The 17240-nt window shown below is 40.5% G+C and overlaps 1 protein-coding gene across 1 annotated transcript; it reads right to left on the bottom strand.

Annotated features, from left to right (window-relative positions):
* Positions 1-8740: 8740 nt before the first annotated feature.
* On the bottom strand, positions 8741-15316 carry MFSD4B (major facilitator superfamily domain containing 4B). Its single transcript, XM_060115378.1, is given in 5 exon segments — positions 8741-9572; positions 9574-10784; positions 12116-12232; positions 13340-13508; positions 15233-15316. Coding segments are annotated over 5 exon segments (1584 nt in total). The 5' UTR covers positions 15284-15316; the 3' UTR covers positions 8741-9536.
* Between the last annotated feature and the right edge of the window lie 1924 nt (positions 15317-17240).

The raw sequence follows: 17240 nt of genomic DNA on the forward strand, positions 1-17240 counted from the left end.
TACACAAAAATAAGCTCAAAATGGATTAAAGACCTAAATGTAAGGCCAGAAACTATGAAACTCTTAGAGGAAAACACAGGCAGAACACTCTATGACATAAATCACAGCAAGATCCTTTTGACCCACCTTCTAGAGAAATGAAAATAAAAACAAAAATAAACAAATGGGACCTAATGAAACTTCAAAGCTTTTGCACAGCAAAGGAAACCATAAACAAGACCAAAAGACAACCCTCAGAATGGGAGAAAATGTTTGCAAATGAAGCAACTGACAAAGGATTAATCTCCAAAATTTATAAGCAGCTCATGCAGCTCAATAACAAAAAAACAAACAACCCAATCCAAAACAGGGCAGAAGATCTAAATAGACATTTCTCCAAAGAAGATATACAGATTGCCAACAAACACATGAAAGAATGCTCAACATCATTAATCATTAGAGAAATGCAAATCAAAACTACAATGAGATATCATCTCACACCAGTCAGAATGGCCATCATCAAAAAATCTAGAAACAATAAATGCTGGAGAGGGTGTGGAGAAAAGGGAACACTCTTGCACTGCTGGTGGGAATGTGAATTGGTACAGCCACGATGGAGAACAGTATAGAGGTTCCTTTAAAAACTACAAATTGGGCTTCCCTGGTGGCGCAGTGGTTGAGAGTCCGCCTGCCAGTGCGGGGGACGTGCGTTAGTGCCCCGGTCCGGGAGGATCCCGCATGCCACAGAGCGGCTTGGCCCATGAGCCATGGCCGCTGAGTCTGTGCATCCGGGGCCTGTGTTCCGCGGTGGGAGAGGCCACAGCAGTGAGAGGCCAGCATACCGCACAAAAACAAACAAACAAACAAAAAAAACTACAAATAGAACTACCATATGACCCAGCAATCCCACTACTGGGCATATACCCTGAGAAAACCATAATTCAAAAAGAGTCGTGTACCAAAATGTTCATTGCAGCTCTACTTACAATAGCCAGGAGACAGAAACAACCTAAGTGTCCATCATCAGATGAATGGATAAAGAAGATGTGGCACATATATACAATGGAATATTACTCAGCCATAAAAAGAAACGAAACCGAGTTATCTGTAGTGAGGTGGATGGACCTAGAGCCTGTCATACAGAGCGAAGTAAGTCAGAAAGAGAAAGACAAATACCGTATGCTTACACATATATATGGAATCTAAGAAAAAAAAATGTCATGAAGAACCTAGGGGTAAGATGGGAATAAAGACACAGACCTACTAGAGAATGGACTTGAGGATATGGGGGGGGGGAAGGGTAAGCTCTGACAAAGTGAAAGAGAGGCATGGACATATATACACTACCAAACGTAAGGTAGATAGCTAGTGGGAAGCAGCCGCATAGCACAGGGAGATCAGCTCGGTGCTTTGTGACCGCCTGGAGGGGTGGGATAGGGAGGTTGGGAGAGAGGGAGATGAAAGAGGGAGGAGATATGGGAACATATGTATATGTATAACTGATTCACTTTGTTATAAAGCAGAAACTAACACACCATTGTGAAGCAATTATACTCCAATAAAGATGTAAAAAAAATGATAATTACAGACCAATATCACTGATGCATATAGATGCAAAAATCCTCAACAAAATACTAGCAAACAGAATCCAACAACACATTAAAAGGATCATACACCATGATCAAGTGGGATTTATCCCAGGGATGCAAGGATTCTTCAATATACGCAAATCAATCAATGTGATACACCATATTAACAAACTGAAGAATAAAAACCATATGATCATCTCAATAGAGGCAGAAAAACCTTTTGACAAAATTCAACATCCATTTATGATAAAAACACTCCAGAAAGTGGGCATAGAGGGAACCTACCTCAACATAATAAAGGCCGTATACGACAAACCCACAGCAAACATCATTCTCAATGGTGAAAAACTGAAAGTATTTCCTCTAAGATCAGAAATAAGACAAGGATGTCCACTCTCACCATTATTACCACAGCAATCAGAGAAGAAAAAAAAATAAAAGGAATACAAATTGGAAAAGAAGTAAAACTGTCACTGTTTGCAGATGACATGATACTATATATAGAGAATCCTAAAGATGCCACCAGAAAACTGCTAGAGCTAATCAATGAATTTGGTAAAGTTGCAGGGTACAAAATTAACGCACACAAATCTCTTGCATTCCTATACACTAATGATGAAAAATCTGAAAGAGAAATTAAGAAAACACTCCCATTTACCACTGCAACAAAAAGAATAATACCTAGGAATAAACCTACCTAGGGAGACAAAAGACCTCTATGGAGAAAACTATAAGACACTGATGAAAGAAATTAAAGATGATACCAACAGATGGAGAGACATACCATGTTCTTGGATTGGAAGAATCAATATTGTGAAAATGACTCTACTACCCAAATCAATCTACAGATTCAATGCAATCCCTATCAAATTACCAATGGCATTTTTTATGGAATTAGAACAAAAAATCTTAAAATTTGTATGGAGACACAAAAGACCCCAAATAGCCAAAGCAGTCTTGAGGGAAATAAACGGAGCTGGAGGAATCAGACTCCCTGACTTCAGACTATACTACAAAGCTACAGTAATCAAGACAGTATGGTACTGGCACAAAAACAGAAACATAGATCAATGGAACAAGATAGAAAGCCCAGAGATATACCCACGCACCTATGGTCAACTAATCTATGACAAAGGAGGCAAAGATATACAGTGGAGAAAAGACAGTCTCTTCAATAAGTGGTGCTGAGAAAACTGGACAGCTACATGTAAAAGAATGAAATTAGAACACTACCTAACACCATACACAAAAATAAGCTCAAAATGGAATCGAGACCTAAATGTAAGACTGGACACTATAAAACTCTTCGAGCAAAACCTAGGAAGAACACTCTTTGACATAAATCACAGCAAGATCTGTTTTGACCCACCTCCTAGAGTAATGGAAATAAAAACAAAAATAAACAAATGGGACCTAATGAAACTTAAAAGCTTTCGCACAGCAAAGGAAACCATGAACAAGATGGAAAGACAACACTCAGAATGGGAGAAAATATTTGCAAACAAATCAACGGACAAAGGATTAATCTCCAAAATATATAAACAGCTCATGCAGCTCCATATTAAAGAAACAAACAACCCAATCCAAAAATGGGCAGAAGACCTAAATAGACATTTCTTTAAAGAAGACATACAGATGGCCAAGAAGCACATGAAAAGCTGCTCAACATCACTAATTATTAGAGAAATGCAAATCAAAACTACAATGAGGTGGGCTTCCCTGGTGGCACAGTGGTTGAGAGTCCGCCTGGCGATGCAGGGGACACGGGTTTGTGCCCTGGTCCGGGAAGATCCCACATGCCGCAGAGCAGCTGGGCCCGTGAGCCATGGCCGCTGAGCCTGCGCATCCAGAGCCTGTGTTCCGCAACGGGAGAGGCCACAACAGTGAGAGGCCCACGTACCACAAAAAACAAACAAACAAACTAACTAACTAACAAACAAAAAACTACAATGAGGTACCACCTCACACCAGTCAGAATGGGCATCATCAGAAAATCTAGAAACAACAAATGCTGGAGAGGGTGTGGAGAAATGGTAACCCTCATGCACTGTTGGTGGGAATGTATATTGATACAGCCACTATGGAGAACAGTATGGAGGTTCCTTAAAAAACTAAAGATAGAATTACCATATGACCCAGCAATCCCACTACTGGGCATATACCCAGAGAAAACCATAATTCAAAAAGACACACGCACCCCAATGTTCACTGCAGCACTGTTTACAATAGCCAGGTCATGGAAGCAACCTAAATGCCCATCGACAGACAAATGGATAAAGAAGTTGTGGTACATATATACAATGGAATATTACTCAGCCATAAAAAGGAACAAAATTGAGTCATTTGTTGAGATGTGGATGGATCTAGAGACTGTCAGACAGAGTGAAGTAACTCACAAAGAGAAAAACAAATATCATATATTAACGCATGTATGTGGAACCTAGAAAAATGGTACAGATGAACCGGTTTGCAGGGCAGAAGTTGAGACACAGATGTAGAGAACAAACATACGGACACCAAGGGGGGAAAACCGCAGTGGGGTGGGGATGGTGGTGTGCTGAATTGGGTGATTGGGATTGACATGTATACACTGATGTGTATAAAATGGATGACTAATAAGAACTTGCAGTATAAAAAAAAACAAACAAAAAAACAACTAAACTTTCTTTGGGTTATTTGTATGGAAATATATTAATATAAATGTTTCAGACATTACATGAAATTTCTAAAAATCTTATACGTTCTGGTATAATGTTATAAGTCATAATTCTTGTTATTAGTTTAAAATGTATATCTCAGAAATAACTACATTTCCTTGTCAATTGCATTATTATGAACTTTCATCAGATCTTTAACCGTGGTCACTTTTAAGTCTTTTGTCATTTACAGTAAGTTCTGGGTGTACTCTGATGCTTCTGCAAAAATATTCCTACAAAAGGGTTTCAACTTCAAGGAATTCATGGAATAGACTGACAAGTACAGGTTTCTGGTAACTGACTATACTGCTGAACTGAATGAATTAAGCATTTTCAGAACTCTAATGGAAAGCTGATGAATTCATAAAAGTGCTAACAAAAGATCAAGATGAAAAAAAACTGATTACATGGAACTGAGTGAACTGATGAGTATGATTATAATTTTTGTGACTTTCTGTTTGAATAAAAAAAAAAATCCCACGAGGACTCAGAGGCAAAAAATATACAAATCAATTTTCAATGCAAAGTAAAGGAGCTGTTACAGTGGAGGATTACTGGGCTGAATGTCAATATTATGACATAGGATGAGTGTGTTTTGTGTTTAGCAATTGCAATAATTGTTGCTTTTGTTGTGGTCATCCATTTAAAAAAAAAAAAAGAAAAGAAAAGCTAAAACAAAACAAATGAAATTCCCAAAAGTAGCAAAGAACTTGACACTCCCAAAAAGTGGACCTTGCTACCCAAAGTGTGGTCAATCCAAGGGCCAACAGCACCTAGGAGCTTGTTAGAAATGTAGACTCTCAGTCCTACCCCAGTCCAACTGAATTAGAAGCTGTATTTTAACAAGCAATTCTAATGCACATTGAAGTATGAGAAGCACTAGTCTAGTTCTCTACCCTTCCACATTGAGCAAGTAATCCTCTCTCAGCAAATTTGAAAAAAACACTATATACAGCTGCATGTAAATCTACAGCAATCTTCATAAAAATTTCAGTTAAAAAAAAACATTTCTGGGACTTCCCTGGTGGTCCAATGGGAAAGACTCTGCGCTCCCAATGAAGGCGGCCAGGTTCAATCCCTAGTCAGGGAACTAGATCCCACATGCATGCTGCAACTAAAGATCCTGCACACTGCAACAAAGGTTCCACGTGCCACAACTAAGAGCCGGCACAGCCAAAATAAATAAATAATTTTTTTTTAAAAGAACATTTCTAACAAACTTTGAATCATACGAGAAGCTTTTCTGTATCCCTTCCCTATCACCTCTACCTCCACAGCATCCCCATAGTATAAAAAAACATCAAACACACACAATATCGGTGGGTTCACATATACAAACACACACATTTACAACACTATGAGCAAAACAAGGGCACTTAAACACAAATACAGGGCATCCCAGAAGAATATATCTACTTCCACTAAGAATTTTAAGCTCTATTTTAGTAATAACTTTTTAAGCAGCAGGATTGAAAATGGTACATTGCTATGGTAAAACAAAAGTTCTGGTTATGAGAAAGCTATCCTGACTATTCAGTAAATCTACCTGAAACAAAATCATTTTACATGTAATCTGGGTCTCACACATTTTTCAGGAATGTGCTGCTACACTGTTTTTGTTTTTAATAAACTACAATTCTTCAAACTAAAAACCAGTCCACCAAATGTAGTATCAATATAATCTGGACACAAAATTCAAGTTGTTTCTGATACCTTATCTGGTAGAAAGAAACTTGTTTTTACCCCTTTACCCTTGACTTAGGAAATTAAGTTGATTAGAAATATAAGAACTTTCTAGGTGTTTAGGATTGTGATTACTTATATTTGTCCCTTATATTTTTAGGTACTTCCCTAATCTTCTATCATGACCTTTCTTTATACCTTCATTACTTGTATAATAAAAACTGATTTTTAAAAAAGAGTTTCCTTTAAAAAATAATTGTAATTGAAAAACGCTCTCAAAGTGTTCTTGGACTTTACTATGAAAATACAATTAAACTGAAACTTACCTATTTCCCTCATATTATGCTGCATTTGAACGGGTTTTAAAAAGCACAGTGGTAAAGGACACAAAATAAAATCTCAAGAAAAAAAAGCCTAACTCCGAGCTAGGTTTATTGGCCTGGTCTATGGAGCACTTTCCATCCCCTCACTAGTACGTTCAGTGGGCTGTATCTATAATCACTTTCAATGACTGCTGAAGGTCTTTCTTCCCCCCAGCTCAAACTTTCTAGCTCTCTTGAGTTTTGCAGGTACCTGAGTATAGCAGACAGGGTGACCCCCAATAATCAGATACATCTCTATACTAGCTTCTCCCCTTGAGTTTGGGCAGATCTGCGACTTCCTTCTAGCCAACAGGATATGGCAAAGGTGACAGGATGTCACTCCTGTGATTCCATTATATTATAAAAGATACCAGCTTAGGGCCTCCCTGGTGGCGCAAGTGGTTGAGAGTCCGCCTGCCGATGCAGAGGATACGGGTTTGTGCCCCGGTCTGGGAGGATCCCATATGCCGCGGAGCGGCTGGGCCCGTGAGCCATGGCCGCTGGGCCTGCGCGTCCGGAGCCTGTGCTCCGCAACGGGGGAGGCCACAACAGTGAGAGGCCCGCATACCGCAAAAAGAAAAAAAAAAAAAAAAAAAGATACCAGCTTAGCCGGCTCTGGTAAGAGATTCTCCCACTGGCTTTGAAGAAACAAGCTGCTACACTTCTGAGAGGATCTAAGAGAGGCCCACACAGCAAGGGTCTGTGGGAGGTTCTAACAATCGAGGATGGTGCCTGCTGACAGCCAGCAAAAAACGGAGATCTCAATCCACCACATCAAGGAACTGAATACTGTCAAAAACTACACGGCCCTGGAAGGGAAGCCCAAGCTCCACAAAGAAGCACAACCCTTCCAACAGCCTGACTGCAGCCCTGTGAAACCGTGAGCAGAGAACCCAGTGACACCGTGCCCAAACTCCTGACTCAAGGAAACTATGAGGTTAAAGAAACAAAAACTCTGCTGTTTTAAGCTGTTAAATTTGTGGTAATTTGTTACTCAGCAATAGAAAATTTCGGTATTGGTTATCTGTGTATCAGCAGACACTTACTTAACTAAGAACTTATTATTAGGATGAATGCTAATTCCTGAATTGTAATAAGTCTTATCCTTCCAATATGGAGATACATTATTAAACTTTAACAATGCCTATAATCTCATCTGGCCATTCACATTTTGGTTTGTGGAATTCTAATGCATTTTTCATGGATTTCCAAATTTTCTGCCATGTTCTTATTACCTTCTTTCCCTGAGTTGCCTTTTTACCCTTTAAATGTAGATGCTGCAGGCAGAATCCCTATTCTAGCAAGCCGCGCAGATACCAAACAGCTGCTACTGCCTAAATTCCAACAACCTGAGAAAAAGCAGTAAATGGAGCAGAGATAATCTCCAAGTTCTGGCTAAGAGAAAAATACAGTATAAAAAGAGCAAGAATAGGCTTTTCACTGCTAATTTCTTCACCAGCCCTCTCCAAAACTGTCAGATTGTTAATATGAACCAATAATGGACAGTGGTCAAGAAAGGTAGTTTTCTACTTAAAACAAAGGCAAATTTATAGAAATTAGATAAAAAGTAGACATACTGTAACCAAGTAGAAATTAGATATTATTCAGCATAAAATGTGCTAAAAAGAAGTGAATAAAAATCTGTCATCAATGCCAGTCATTTATCAAAGGATAGCTCCTTTGCCATACTCATGATCCCTGACTCTTAGGCTCCCAAGCCCCTTTCTAATCATTACTTTGGTTTCCCAGGTATTTCAAACTCAGCAAAGAGGAAGCCCAGAGGGCTTCAAGTATTGTATCCAGAGTATTGTATCCACTTGTATCCAGAGGATCCAAGTGGAGGGGGATACAAGTATTCCAATCATTGGAAAAGACTGGGTCTCACTGTAAATTAAACTAGCAACCTAATTTACAGCACATACAACATGATTACCAACCAGACTCAATGAGGAGCAATTCCTGGAACAGCAAGGCTCATACCCAGACTGTGTCACTGAGCTAGGCAAAGGACCTCAAGAGACCCTGTCCACAGTCCTACTACTAACACAGTAACCCTGAAACAGCTTAAAAATCGGAACAAGGCATCTCCAAATCCTGTTTGAACATAATTAGAGAAAATAAGCATATAAAAATAACTCTTTTTAAAATGTCTGTAAAAATAGTATAATCTCCATAATTGAATGAATTACGATAGTCACTGAAACGAAGACACTGACTGTAAAATGCAACACTACTTTATAGATGTGTATAGGAAAAGACTGTCAATTAAGTTTTGCCACAATGTTAAATGATCATTGATTTCAACACATTCTGATTTCAGAGAGGTTAAAAATGTGAAAAAAGGTGTATCTCAGAATCGATGAAATACGGTACTAAAAATGTATTCTTCAGACAATTATTCAAATAAAGTATTAAACACTGAGTCTCTTAAATTGACACTATTCATAGTCAGTAGCACATTCTTAAAGCTATCAATTTTTTTCACTTCTCATTTGAAATGGAGAATGGGGTGACACTTATATTGATTTCTAGCAGATATCTTGCACAAACTTTAAAAATTATGGATTCCCAGTTTGAAAGTCATCGCATTTTCATTGAAGAATCACAGGTCAGGGATGAGATAAATGAGACCTATATAAGTTAAATGACTGAGTACAGGGCCAGAAGACAAGTAAGCAGCAGTGGAGGCCTGAGGCCAGGTCTGTGCCTGTTCTGTGTTCTCTTCATAGAAATCAGAAATCATATGAGTAATTAGCATTTTCTGGTCCAACACTACAGACAGAGTGAAACAATAAAAATCTCTGTCCATTTTCAAAGATGCTCTTTTATGAAATGATTCTCCTCAACTTCCCTGGCAGAATACTGATGATGGATAATTTGTTCAGCTAACCAATTCAACCACTAAACAGTTTCATTCTATCTGAATGGCACCCAACTTCTCAAAAACAAATGCCTTCTCTGCACACTCTGAGGCCAGAAAATATTGCCTAATCAGCCACATGCCACCAAACGCTAGCTTCACAACAGGATCCAGCTGTATGAGATCACTGGTTCTTTATGAAAGGCTCTGGGAATGACAAAACATTTCAAAACCTTTTAGCATTTGCTATACTTGGACCTAGAAATTTTGACCCCCAAAGCTTGTTGAAAATCTGTTATGCTTTGCTCTGACTGGCCTCTTTAGAACTGGTGATTATTCAGGGAAGTCAGTAAATAATTCATCTTCTCTAGGCCTTAGTCCCTTTTGTCCTGGTTTCTTGCAAGGTGATTCACAGGGGACTTGCCCATGTTAACTGCAGAGGACTCAAACATTAACGCATTTGAGTGGGATTGGTTGGAGACGTCAGCTGTGGGCTCCATCAAAATATATCTAGATGTCTCTATTACAGAATTCCTCATTGTATCATTCATTTCGATCACTTCAAAGTCCATTTCATTCCATTTTTCTGCATCTTCTTCTTCATTCTCTTCCTCATAGTCATTTAGCCCAGAGCTAGAGAGCAAAGCTTTCTGGTCCTCGCTTTTACTGTGTTCTTTTTGCTGACGACTGATAGGCAAGGTGGCTAATTTATACAGCACAGGAAATAAAACAGCAGTGGCTACTGATGACCCCAAACAGGTGTACAAAACTACAGGCAAATCAGGGTATTTTCCTTGAAGAATTCCAATTACTGCAGGAACAGCCATTTCTCCCAGGGCAGCACCGACTACAAAAAATGCTGCAGCTTTCCCACGGATGGTCGTGTACTGCTCAACCCAAGACACACCACTGGGAAATGTGGTTGCCATTGAGGCGCCATACACCGAAGTTGCTATCCAGAGACAAACTCGGCTCTTGTTGAAAAGCACCAGAAATAAAGATGAAGCCAGGCTGCCAATGTTGCTCAACACAATCATGGTTCCAGGTTGTAAACATGTAGCAAAAAAGATTGCCATACCTCTGCAGGCTGCAAAGGTCCCCCAGAAGATGGAGTTCAACCCAGCTGCTTCACTTTCTTTCATGCCAGCATGGGTGGTTGCAAAGGAGAAAACGTAAGAGCCATATGTTACCTCGGCTCCGACATAAAAAAAGAAGAACAGAAAAAGGAGACAAAGAAGGGCATTGTGATATTTAGCTCTTCGAAACCTCTGAGTACACGCTTTTGCTTTTTCCTGCCTCGAGCTTTTCTTTACAAACAGAGCGAAAAAAAAGAGAGAAACTACAAAAATATAAGCACCGATAACAGCATAAGCCCACAGTAAATTCATATCATCAGGTATTCCAAGTAGAGATTCTGAGTCAGCTTCAGATGACTGGTTGAACGCAGAATGGTTAAAGTCAGCCTCTGTGTGGTTTTCAGCAGACACCATCCTGCCCAATGCCAATTTAGCCAGCAGGGGAGCCAAAAAGGCACCCAAGGCAAAACTGAAGTGTAAGGCCTGCATATGGGGGGCTCCTTTGTCCCCCCAAATAGCCAAGATTAGGACGTTACCACCTACCAATGAAAGATGGGGAGAATGATTTAATCATAGTAACTTAGTAAAAAAAAAAAGTTCAAATTAGATGAGTCTATTTTACATGGCACAAGGATTATAATATTCTAAGTTATCAACTGTTGCAACTAAGTCAATTCTATGATTAAGAAACTCTAACTCACCAATACCACCAGCGAACTCTAAGCACTGGAACATCACACACTCACAAATGGGATTCTACAAGCTAATAAACCACTATTTCCTAGAGCCAAGTACATTAGCCCAAGGCTTTTTATAATACAGTTCTAATACCAGGGATAGGAGGGGTGGGGGTAGGAAAGGATACTTATATAGTTATTTTAAAACATTTTAAATATATATTATCATCAGATAGTGGCCAAACTACCAAATTTTTCTGTACCTGCAATCAGTAGCCACTTGAAGAAAATTATTTATATATATGGCAGATGCAAAACACATGTTCAGGAACCTGAACATGACAGGATTCTGCTGTGCCCATTGCAGGAAACAAGGAACACGGACACCTTCTAACGCTCTCAGTTACACTGTCTATGTATCTACATGGTGAAAGGCAAGAAGCCTCAAGTCTTGTGTTTTCTCTTTCTTTTTAATATATTTGCAGATAAACATACAATTCCATACAATTCCATCCTGTAATTTCACAACCAAATTAAGCCCAAAGTAAAAAAATATTTCCCCAACCTATCAAATAACAGGAAGAGGGGGGAACGCTGGTTTCAGGGGTGAACAAATGTCACATATGTTATTCAGTAGGTTTTAAAAGACATGAAGATACATGGAGAGGATCTCCTGCAGGAGGGCAGGAACTTTTGAGAGAATAGGAAAAGAAGGGAAATAATACACAGCACAGGTTTCTCTTAGTTCAAAAGGCAGAGTGCATTTTAAATTGGAGAGCTGCTTCTATGTTTCCTCAGCCAAATAATGGTTCCAAACTTGGTCTGTTATATTAACCCATCAATTCCTGCTATATTACAATGATAAAGTTCTATCCCGAAATGAAAACCTGTTCATCTGCACTGTAATTACCCACATGGGGGCCCCTTCCCTGTTTGGATACTGTAAATCAACAATCTCTCAAAGAACAAAATTCTCTCAATTCACTCTGTGGTTGGCTGCTCAAAAATGGGCACCCTACTTGGCAAGAAGAGTAGTTGCCGGAAAGGTGGTTCTGACCTGGAGACCCCATGACCAACTCAGTAGGTCAGTGTCATTTTAGGGGACACTGCAAGTGACAATTTAATATCATACGCTCTACTTTTTCTAGTAGAAAGTCCCTACTCCCAGAACTGACAATGAAGGGTTCACTGACCTGTATCCAGAATGCCAATTGAAACACCAAAGATGGACATCATGACAATCAGTAACGTCACGGCCTTACAAAATGGAACAAGATAAAGACCAACTGTGGTAGCGAACATTGACACCCCTGAGAAGAAAAGTAAAAGTCAGCTATAAAAAACACTATTTATGGGAAAGGGTTATGGATCAAGTCAACATCATAAAAACTCCCAAAAATGTAAAACAGGTCAAATTAAAATTGAGTAATAACGAGTAGATGAGAGGTTCAGCTTCTACTAGCAGTTATTTCATTTAAAAGCTTTTATCATCTTTATGGACTATAAAATATGTTATTCTAGTATAAATACATTTCTAGTACTGCTAATAATCAAACCATACATTATACCACAAGGCAAAGTTTTATAGCAAAACAGAGCTCAAAAATTATTCATTTAAATGTTTCACATCTAACAACCTAAAGAGATGTTTAGATATGAGGTAAAAAATAAAAAAGACAAAAATTAAATGCCATTACTATAGTAGTTCATAGTAGAAATGTATTAAACAAATTTGGGGAATAGGGAGGGAAATATAAGAAGTATATTCTTTCGACACACTATGGAAATCAGAGAGATTATTTACTCATTCATCAACAATGGTAAATTATCTCCTTACGTCCAAAGCAGTTTTATCACATTAATCCAGATTTTCTTTAAACATGTCAATTTATCCAAAAAAAGGGTAAGTTAAAAGCTTTGCCATCTATTTTGAGGGTGAGGTAGAGAGGCCTGGGGTAATCATTAACATGGGGGCAGCTGGGACAAAAATTAAGCCTTCATCATTTCACCCACCACCCCTCCCACCTCACTCTCAGTCCAGGGTCTAATCTGGGGAGTTTCAAGGAGTTTATTCTGATCTATGGCCCCAGGAGATCTGCCCTAAACCCTGACAATCAGAGCTCTTTGGACAACTTGTATGTTACCCAGTGGTGGTGCCTAAACTACAATGAAGGTCGGGAAGGCTAAGGATCGCTAACACACTCCAGGGCTAATCTAAATTTCCAGAGGGGTTTAGACCGGATTCCCAGTAACTGCCAAGATGAAAGCAGGCACCAGGGAAACCTGACTTCCACTGAGGATACCTAAACACTACCCTTAAGGTGTCAACCACTCTGCAAGCTAGTATGTTTCATATTTATAAACAAACTGTAAATTCCTCGAAAGTCACAAAGAAGCGAAAATTGTTGTTTACTTACCCAAAAGAAGAAAATGATTCATATTGTCAAAAAGAACTCCACCAATCACAGAGCCACCCAAATATCCAAAGGCACGGCCCACAAAAATCAGAGAAAGACTGCTGATATTGCGGTTCACATTTGCTGCCAAATCTTGAAACGTGGGTCCCAGTATAGCGACACTCATTCCCTAAAATTTAAAAAGACAGAAGTTTTCATTTACAATCATTAAAATAATGTCTATCTAGGTGGCAGCTTTTTTTCAGTATTAAAAAGGGAGGAAGGGATTTCAATGTAATGTAGGAGATTAAGCCCCACAGTGAAGACAAATTCATAATGAAAATACTAGTACTAGTAGAGCTATAGACTCCTATTTCTGGTGTGCCAAGTCCTAGTGTTTTTCTAGTTTTGACAATTCTAGATTTTTACAAAATTCTTTAATTCTTTTGGCTCTTTGCTGCAATTGTTTCCTTTTTGAACAATACCAGAAAAAAACTACAGTATTTGTATTAACAGTAAAATTTAACATTAAAAAATTTGTGAAATAGTTTTGAATAGTCTGAAATATACTGCACGCACAAATAACACCAGAATTTTGATATTAAAAATTTAAGTTAACAAACCATCAAGATATTATCCCCATTTTTTTGATGTTGTTAAAACAGCAATATTTCTGGATGTACATGGGGTCCTTCCTCTCAATTACACATATAAAACATGCAAGAGATAAACAATTTGAATGTTTCTAAATCTACATTTTTCTTCAAAGAAAACCAAAGCCTCAGGAGTACTGTCTGTAAGGCTTTCTTAGATAATATTACATATGCATGTATGCAATGACTTTAAAAATAAAATTTTACTCAAAGACATGTAACTTCAGCAAAAATTAGGGGCTGCAGTTGGCTTTCACAGGAAATTCGTTGGACACGCAAAAAATGTTTCCAATCGGTCTACATTTCAAGAATAAGTGATTCTAATTGCACGAATTTGCTCTAAACGCTTGGGTGTAGCCCCTCTCCAGGCCTGAGCAGTCCCCAGCTACGGGCAGGCTTGGGCACAGGCGCAGAGTAAGTGCCTAGTACAGGAAGGGAAGGCTGCGCCCCAGCTGTAACCAAGTTAGTTCCCGCCTGCAAAGCACTTAAAAGGACCTGGCACATCATCTGCAACGACTTTTCTTCAAATACAAATACAAATACTCTAAGAATCAAGCGTGGCTCAAAGGAAGAGACACTAAGAGGTCAGAAGTGACTCTGCTCAGAGGACTCACCCTCCCAACTCCCCAGGATCCCAATATTTAAGACAAGTGACCACAGGGCAGCCAAAGGGGTTGGCAAAAGGCCAAACTAGCCTTGCAGTTTGTTCTTAGAAAAACATTGAAGGACCTGAAATTTTGTTTTACAAAAGATTGTAGGCAGAATAAGAGACATTATTCCTGGCTCAACCACTTAACCAGCTGTGTGGTACGAAAAAGTCACTTTCCCTCTCTGGGTCTATTTCCCCACCTGCAAAAGTAAGGGGTGAATTTGGTCAGACGAGGAAGAGTAAAAAACAGTAGAGCAACTTTGTGCAATAATTTGGGGGTTGGGTGAACGCAGGAGGTGGGGGGGGGCTTCGGGGGAGGCTATAGACCTGGCAACCCCTCTTGCATTCCCCCGACCCCACGGAGGAGAGGTAGAAAGGTTTGCTGGAGCTGGAAAATATTTTACGAAAATCTGTTTCACACTTGACAATAACCCTCTAAGAATATAACTGTGCCCATTTTTCAGATTATGAAACTGAGGCTCCGGCAGATTAAGGAGCCCAAGGACACCCAGTCTGCAAGCGGCGGAAACGAGACAGGAGCTCGGAAGGCCGCGTTCTCTAAGGACTTCTGCTCACGCCTCGGCCAGGGAGGGTTCCAGCCCCGGCTCTCACCAGCCCCAGGAAGGCGGCACACAGGAGGACGGTGATGAACCAGCGCAGCATGCTCCCAGCCCGGCCGCTCCGCCGGGAGCCCGCCACCGCCTCCGGCTCATTCTCCGCTGAGGCCTCGGCCGGGAAGAGCCGCTGCCCGGCAGCCTGGGCCCCGGCCCCACAGGGTTCCAGTTCCAGCTCCAGCTTGGAGGCTCGCGAACAGCGGTCTTGCTGCCGTCCGGCTTCTCAGCGGAGCCTCGAGAACTCCGAGCCCTGCCCCGGCCCCACGCCTCCGGAGCCGCCGCCTCCCCGGGGGAGGCCCTAGTCCGGGCCGAGGAGTAGAACTTCGGAACGCGCCGGGTATCACCGGCAGCTGACGCGCGCCCTCTCACACGCAGAGCGCCTGCCCGGGTCACGTGGCGGAAATATGGCCTCTAGCCAACCGCGGCTTTGCCTCAAACCGGAAGTTGATTGGGTTGCCCAGGACACTGGACGCTGCGCTCGGGCCTCAGCCTCACACTTAGCTGAGCCCACAGAGGCCCTGTGGGCGGGCGCCGCGCGGCGGAGCGAGCAGAAGCCGCAGCCTGGGACCCGACGAATCAGCCGGCGCGCCTAGAGCCCGTGCTCCACAACAAGAGAAACCACCGCGATGAGAAGCCCGCGCTAGCTGCTCGCCGCAGCTAGAGAAATCCCGCACGCAGCAACAAAGACCCAAAACAGCCAAAAATTAAAATTAATTAATCTTATAAAGTTATGCCAGTGGATGAAGGAAAGGCCTTGTTTTGTGTATCCTACTCTAGCTTTTTGTTTCCTTTTGCTCTTTGACCAAACAGACCACAGCCTCAAAATGTGTAAATATTTTTTTCTTGTTTATCTGAAATGTCCTTTTCCACCTGATTACTCTCCAGCTCACCCACTTAGGCTCCCAGATTATACACACCTGAGTCTCATCATCATTTCGCTTGCAACCCATCTCTCCAGCCCCATCCATTTGGTCATTAATCACTTCCCAGTTTACCCCAGAAAGTACAGGTGTTATGATTTAAGAGAACCTGTTTTAGTTTTTCAGAGTCAGGGAATGTCTCTTTGAGAAAAGTATAATGTTTGAAACAAAAGGCATATGCATATGTTAAAGAGAATAGAATATGATATGGGAGAAATAAGTTAGGTCCAAATTGTTAAGGGCAAATAATTCTGCCTCCATCTCTTTCTCCTCTCCTTCTGGGACTCTGTGATGACTTGTATGTTAGACCTTTTGATATTATTGCAGAGATCCTTGATGCTCATATGGTCTCTTTTTTTTTCTAGTTGTTTTTTTCCCCTCTCTGCTCTTCAGTTTAGATAATCTCTGTTGATGTCTCTATCTTCAGGTGCACTGCCTCTTTCCTCATCTCCATTCTGCTGTATCCACTGAATTTGTTTATTTCGGTTATTGTAACTTTTCAGTTCAAAATTTCCACCTGGTTCTTTTTCATTGTTTCTTTTTCTCTGCTGAAGATGCCTTTCTTTACATTTATCTTTAGCTCCTGGAGCATGTAATAGCTGCTTTAAATTCTAGGAAAATGCCAACATCTGTGTTATCTCAGGGTGTTTGTTGCTTGTCATTTCCCTTGGGATTTGGTCACATTTTCCTGTTTCTTTGTATGACAGGTAATTTTCTATTGTATCCTGGACATTGCGACAGTTACATTATGCAGACTCTGGGTCCTGTTAAAATCCTCCTCTGGAGAATGTTTGTTTAAGTAGGCAATCAACCTGATTGAGTTCAGGCTGCAAGTTTCGTATCGCTTTCTGTGGATGATGGTTCCAATCTCAGTTCAGTTATCAAAGCCTGTGCTATGCTGCTCTGGGCCAGTCCTGAACATGCACCACTCAGGTGTTCATCTGAGACTTGGGCAATGATTTAATGCTCAAATCAGTTGTCAAAGCCGTTGCTATGCTGCTTCAGGTGTCTGTCACACACAGGGGCAAACCCAAGGGGCTTGTGTGGTTCATACACAAAATTTTCGTGATCACCTTCTCTAGCTCT

This window comes from Mesoplodon densirostris, chromosome 12, assembly GCF_025265405.1.
Source record: "Mesoplodon densirostris isolate mMesDen1 chromosome 12, mMesDen1 primary haplotype, whole genome shotgun sequence".
NCBI classification, from domain to species: Eukaryota; Metazoa; Chordata; class Mammalia; order Artiodactyla; family Ziphiidae; genus Mesoplodon; species Mesoplodon densirostris.